This window comes from Phyllopteryx taeniolatus, chromosome 23 (genome assembly GCF_024500385.1).
Source record: "Phyllopteryx taeniolatus isolate TA_2022b chromosome 23, UOR_Ptae_1.2, whole genome shotgun sequence".
Taxonomy (NCBI): Eukaryota; Metazoa; Chordata; class Actinopteri; order Syngnathiformes; family Syngnathidae; genus Phyllopteryx; species Phyllopteryx taeniolatus.
This window is the reverse complement of record NC_084524.1, coordinates 2214107-2220941: the sequence shown is the minus strand read 5'-3', so window position 1 is coordinate 2220941 and position 6835 is coordinate 2214107. Positions and strand designations below refer to the sequence as shown.

General features: G+C 47.6%; 1 protein-coding gene across 1 annotated transcript; it reads right to left on the bottom strand.

Moving 5' to 3' along the window:
• Positions 1-224: 224 nt before the first annotated feature.
• On the bottom strand, positions 225-6728 carry tnfsf12 (TNF superfamily member 12). The gene is made up of 6 exons (XM_061763026.1): positions 6279-6728; positions 4787-4868; positions 3368-3424; positions 3264-3287; positions 3048-3175; positions 225-2783 (listed from the first exon to the last, which is right to left on the bottom strand). The coding sequence occupies exons 1-6, from the start codon at positions 6444-6446 to the stop codon at positions 2508-2510; spliced, it is 735 nt and encodes a 244-aa protein (XP_061619010.1). The 5' UTR covers positions 6447-6728; the 3' UTR covers positions 225-2507.
• Positions 6729-6835: the final 107 nt, after the last annotated feature.

Genomic DNA, 6835 nt, shown 5'->3' with positions numbered 1-6835 from the left:
CACACTCTCTCCGAACGCTTTTTTGTTGAAGTGTCAAGAGACTAGCTGTGAAAGGACGGGGACAAGTAAAAGGACCGTCAAATGTCGCGCTCGCCGAGCATGTTGACGAACGTGGGAAGCGTGTGTACGTTAATGTCAAGTGAGTGTTTTCTCCACCGGAGTGCCACAAGGCTCAATGCTAGATCATCATTGCTTGCAGTGCATCCAGAAAGTATGCACAGCGCTTCAATTATTCCACATTCTGTTATGTTACAGCCTCAGTTTAAAAAATGGATTCAATTCATTTTAATCCTTAAAATTCTACACACAACACCCTATAATGACAACATTAAAAAAATTTATTAAAATAAATTTGAAATGTGTCCTATGAATATAGCCATTTCCTGAAATTGGTTAATTAGTAAAATTATTGATTTGTTCACGCATGTCTTTCATTATTATTGCTGGCATCGGCCCCAGCAAGCCCGCGACCCGCGTGAGGAGAAGCAGTACGGAACACGGATGGATGGATATTGTGAATGAAATTTATACATACATCCCCGCAAAAACATCACTATAATAGGTTAAATAATCACAAGTGAATGAATTAGAAATACAATTTAAAAATGAAAATGAAATTTTATTATTAAAATAAAATATTTTGCATCCACATTTGACCTTTTAGCTTGTCTATGAAAGATCTCTTACCTGTATAGCCTGTGTACAGTATTAATATCACAATGTATTTATCGGTATGTTTTTTGTTTTTGTTTTCCTGCCTGCTTTGTGTTTTGCATTCCCAAAATGACCAATATACTGCATTCAACTTTTTTTTTTAATTATTATTTATTTATTTGTTTTTATTTAGCGTCCCCCTAACGCAAAGCATCCAGGCTTTTGCATACGCTTCCTCCCAAGGTATCCGTGCGTCAACTTTGACATTTATCAAAATAGGAATAAGAGCAAGGAAGTGTGGGTGCGCTTGCATGCCTGTGTGGCAATGTAGATGTTCCAACTTCACATTGAGGAAGTGAAAATGGAGATGGCGGCTTTAGTGCGAGTGCGTGTGCTGACTGGGGGGAAATATGAGGGGGCCGGCGGGGGGCTTACTCGAAAATGTCCCGAGGAGGACGCCGAGGAAATGAAAAGAGAATAAAAATGGTGACATGTTCCTTTTTGCAACATGTTGGGAACGTTTGGGCCGCGCGGCACGGATCCCAAAGTGCCCTGGGCAGAGCGATGCGGCGAGGCCACAAAAACTACTTATAAACAAAGGAAAACCACGGCTGGAAATAACACGCTTGTTTGGGTTGCGCAAGAGAAACGGCGGCCCTCTCGAGGTCGTACGCTAGCTTGCTAGCGGATTATTCTCCATTAACGTACTCGCCATGGAAAACATGATTGGAATGTTCCTTTTTGGGGGTTATGATGGGTTCATATTTACACTGTGTTCCAAATTATTATGCATATAGGATTTAGGAAAATGGACAGTGAAGATAATTTTTTTCTCGAAACATTATTTTCATAAATGTGACTTTTTTTTTTTTTTTTTTTTTAAAAAGACTTCATTCTCATTAAACTTTTTTTTCTGGAAAAATACTTTTAAGATTAAGACATTTTCTCAATTATGATTTATTTTTTGGGTGAAACACAACTGTTGTAAAATTGCTCATTTTTTTTCCCTTGGAAAAAAAAGTAGTTTTTCTCAAAATAAAACTGACAATCATAAGATTTTTGTGTGAAATCTGACTTCTTGTAAAACTGACTTTTTTCTGAAAAATCTGCCTTTATTCTCATAAATGGATTACTTTCTTATCTGAAAAATACTATTTAAAAAAATCTGATTTAATCCTCGTCGGATTAAGAATTGTTTTTCCTTGGAAAAAAATATTTTATTCTGGAAAGACAACTTTTTTTCAATTCCAAACATTAATTCATAACTATTCTATGCATGTAAGATTTAAGTTCATGCCTCATTTGTGTTTTGGGCATAAAGGGAGAAAAAAAACTGAACCCCTGACCTCAACCCTATTGAGTTTATTTAGTAAAAATGCCAGAACTGCATCTGCTTAATGTTTTGGAACACAGTGTTTTTCATGTTTTAATGGCCCAAAGGAAATGTCAAAAGTTGCATTGATGTTCCTTTCCCTTTTGTTCCACTTGATGAGCAAAACAATTACTTGCGGTTTGATTGATAGCACTTGACAGACAAAAATAGCAACAAAAAGAAAGAAGTGACTATTCCCCTCCTCCCCCCCCCCCCCCCCAAAAAAAAAAAAGATTAAACAGTCCAATTTGATGTTAGAAAAAGAGTAAAAAAAAGAAATTCACATCTGTACGATGTCAAACATTTTCCCAGTTTGTACTCTGTGAAGTGTCCAAACACAGGCGCTCGGTTTACGGCACGATCCGGCTTCCAGTTCCCATCGGCGTCGCCGGCAGAACAGCGTCCGCAAAATGTCCGCTTTCCCCAAAAACCGAGCCCTCGGGAAGTCTTGAGGGACCGCCGTCCGCTTCCCGGGGAAACGTCAGTTGACTTTGAAGATGCTGAAGACGTGAGGCGAGGCCGACGGGTTGCCCACCGTGTGCAGCCGGAAGGACGGGCCCGTGACGGTGTGCAGCTCGGTGCCCTTGTCCAGGCGCAGGAGGCCCGAAACCTGGCACGGCTTCAGGAAGTGCGAGGGGTGCGGCCCGGCCGACGGGGTGGTCCCGTAGCCCTCCATGCACTGCAGCTTCTGAGGCCTCTGGCCGCCCGTCACCACGTCCAGCTTGACGTACTGGGACTCCTGCTCGTTGAACAGGACCTGCGGACAACGGCGTAGCTTCAAAAACTCGCACTTGGACGCGGCGGACCGTATCCTGCGCCCTGTTCGACTTTCCGTTTGAGTCTACTGGTTTGACGGGAACACATTTAACGTTAACGTCTTCGACGCAAACGCGACTTGGCCGCGTCGGACTCTATCCTACGCTGGATTCGACGCTCTCGTTCCGTCCGAGACGGCCTCTGAATCGCTGGCCGCTTCCTGCTGTGGGAAGGAACGTTTTGGGGGTCTTTGTGGCGGTCGTACCTGACAAAAGAGGAAGTAGACGCCCGGCTTCTCCACGATGAAGGTGCCTTCCTCCTTGTTGTAGCTCACCGCTTTGCTCATGTTCAGCACGCGCTCCTCCCAGCCCTTGATCACGCCTCCTTCTCCCACTGAGACCAAAGCGAGCGCAACGTCGGACGAGTAACGTGCGGCGTATCCCCCCCGCGGCCCTGACGTTACCCCCCCTCCCCCTCTTACCTTGCTGAGAGGAGACTTTAGTGACTGTCGAGAGGGAAAAGCAAAGTCAATGAAGGCTTTTTGGGGATGATTTCTGCAGACGAGGCATCTGCCAGGCCACTTACTCTCGAAATGAGACGCCGCTTTCTTGCCGTTTCCGTGCTTCCCGCGCAGCGTCCCCCCTTTTTTCGGGACAGACAGAATGTGAGTGTGACAAAGAAAACAAGCCTGCGGTTCCACATGTGAATCTGTCTCTTAACGCTGCGCTCATTTGCCGCCATCTCGTCGCCGTCTTAACACACTTAGCAGATGGCCGAAGGGTTTCCCGTCACGTGCTTTTCATATATTTCCTCAAACTGTTCTTTTCATCATCGGAGCGTGCCGGCCGGCCGGCCGGCCGTTCGCAGGGAATCGAAAAAAAAAAAGAGGAGACAGAAGCATCCAATGTAAACGGAATAAGAGAGACCCAAGTGGTGGAAAAGCGAGTCCGAAGGGTCTGCAGCTGCTCGCGTCGCCACGCAGTAAGGTCACTGAACTTTTGGTGGCAAAAAGGTGCACGAAGAAAAAGAAGTACGGATTCAACTCCTGTACTTAAATATAATAAAGTGCAGACTTCCGAGACATTGTTAAAATCTTGTATACTTTGAAGGGAAATGCTTTTAATCGGTTCCAGCGTCGTTATACTGTTTGTCTACGTGTTGCCCTGCTGTTTTTGTTCAAGTAGCCATCTGACCCTGCGATTATCGACGCTAACGCTTAGCTTGTCAGTGGCGTTTTCCAATAGGTGTTAGCATTAAGCTAGCGGGGGGGGGTTGTTCTCAAGACAAAGTCTCGAATTTGTGCTTGCAAGAACTCTGGGAAAACTCCGTTGGGTCACTCGTAAAAATAATCGACGTGAGGAAAAAAATGTAAAACGTTAACGGAACCGATATTCGCATTCTCTTGATTGTGTCAATCCTGCGACTGGCTGGCGACCGGTTCAGGGTGTACCCCGCCTCCCCGCTCGGAGATAGCTGGGATAGGCTCCGGCATCCCGCGACCCACGTGAGGATAAGCGGTCAAGACAATGGATGGATGGAGGATTGTGTAAATTCTCCATGGGCCGGATTACAGATCAAAGCGGGCCATATGAGCTCCCCCCCGGGACCAGAGTTCGCCCACCCTGCGGTCTCAAGGGTTCATCGAGCCGCTCGCGAAACGGCCGCTATAATTGTCGCAATGATAGGTCATCAAATGTCCCGCTTTCACGACAAATCATAGCCGCGTGCGGGAGTGGCGACACCCCCCCTGAAAATCAATTTGACGGCCCGAAAGCGTGCAACAAGGCCTCGTCCCCGAGCCAGCTGGTTTTCTGGGCTGCGAGGCCGCGCCGGTCAGACCTGTAATTTCTGCCACAGCCGTCCAGCTGCCTACTGCTTCCTGTGTCGACTTTTAGCTGCGGCCCGAGTGGCGTACGGCCCAAAAAGACGTGTGTGTGTGTGTGTGTGCGTGTGTGAGTGCGCGCGCGTCTGTGTGTGTGTGTGTGTGTGTGTGTGTGCGTGTACCGTCTCGCTTCACTCGCTGGCCGACGAGCAGCTCTCTCTTCTCCAGAATGAGCTGCACAATGGCCTTCCTCTGCGTGTTGACCTGTGCAGAAACACACGCACGCACACGCACACACAAGATGAACAAGTGTGCACCCCCCCACTTGAGGCTCCCCCACCCCCTTGCACGTTTTTAGTGCTTGGCCTCGCTCGCTGCGTCTTTCTGGGAAAGAAAGGAGATTTGTGAAGCCAGCAGAGTTTGAAACGCTTGGCGGGGGGCCCCGCTGGAGGAGAAGCGTGTGTGCGAACGGACAACTGCCATCGCTCTCCTCGCGACTCGTGTTGCAAGCGTCGGCGCTCCACGTGTCCCGAGCGAGCGCACCAACTCGGCACGGCTTTGTGCATCGCCGCATATCATAGCGCTCCCCCAGGAGGCAACTAGGCCTCCTTGGACATTCGCATTGGACGTGTTTATTGCAAGAAATGTGTTTTTCCACTTGTGGAGGCTTGTTAAGGAAAGTTTGTTCTCATTTGTCACAGATGTTAAATGTAAATTCTTCTATAGACAAAAAAACAAAACAGCCAATGCCGTGGCATCGTTACTGCCAGCCAGGTAATCATGAATCCTTTGAGAACTTAATACAGGCTAATTAAGGAAGGTTTGTTTGCATTCGTCAAACATGCGTAAATGGAAGGTTTTCTTCTGTAGCGCAAAAAAAACAAGGGCATCGTTACTGCAGTAAAATGCTGAATCCTTTGAGAACTTGGAAAGGCGTAGGAAGGAAAGTTTGTTCACGTTTGTCACAGATACATAAAGGTCATGTATTTTTTATGAAGAAACAAAAATCTGCCAATGGCATGGTTACTGCAGTAAAATCCAGCAACATTTCAGAACTTGGAAAGGTGTATTAAGGAAAGTTTGTTGAAATTCGTCAAAGTTGTTAAATGTAAGTTATTCTATAGAGCAAAAAATGAAAGAAGCAATGCTATGGCATCATTAGAAACGGTCAATGCCAGGGCATCGTTACTGCAGTCAAATCCTGAATCCAATCAAAACTTGGAAAGGCATATTCAGGAAATTTTTTTGCATTTGTCGAAGATATGCACATGCAAATTCTTTTGTAGAGCAATACAAAAACCAGGCAATGCATCGTTTTCGCAATAAATTCGTGAAGCGTTTGGAAAGGCATATTAAGGAAAGTTCGTTGGCTTTGGCCACTGATGCTTACATGTAAAGTCAAATTTGGATTTAGGAGAAAAAAAACGAGAATACGTTGAGAGGCTTTCCGGTAAACTGAGATTTTTGGATTATTTTTTTTTCCCCCAAAAGACAATAAAACCGTGGGTTCGAGAGTGGGAAATGTGTATTTAAAAAAAAACCCACCACACATCCCCCACGATGATTCACGTAACCACATGCACGAGTTCAGTTGCATAACCACTTTAGCCCCCCGAAAAACAACAACCACCACCAGCAACTTTGCTCCTGGTTGGTTGTTGTTGTGGCCCCGACCTGCTCGAGGCGCTCCTGGAGAATGTGGAAGGACTGGGACAGGTCCCGCGTCTGGCGCCAGGTCCACGCCGTGAAGAGTGCGCTGCAGGCGGCCACGGACAGAGCCAGCAGCGCCAGCGAAGCCCACAGCGCCCGGAGCTTGCGCCGCCGCGGGGCGATCCGATGCATGCTGACTCAGTCGCCGCCGCCGCCGCCGCCGCAGCCGCCGCCGCCGCCGCCGCCGCCGCTGTCGATCATCACACGCCGCACTCGAGCCCCCCCTGGCCCTCGGCCATGGCTGCTTAATGAACACGCGTGGCCCGGCGTCTCGCTTCCCCCTGTGGGCTCGTGTCGCTGGGGGGCTCGCCCTTCTCCTCGTTCTCAAGACTGCACGCGCATGAGCACCGACCGGGGGGGCTCCCGAGTTGAGATCTGACGCCGAGAGCCTCGTCCTCCCCTCCTCTGTCTCTCTGTGCTGCACTTTTTCTTTTTTCTTTCTTTCTTTCTTTTCTTTTTTTAATCAAATCAACTTGACTCGATGTGGAACGTCGGACAGTTCCCGAAGTGGCCACGAGAGG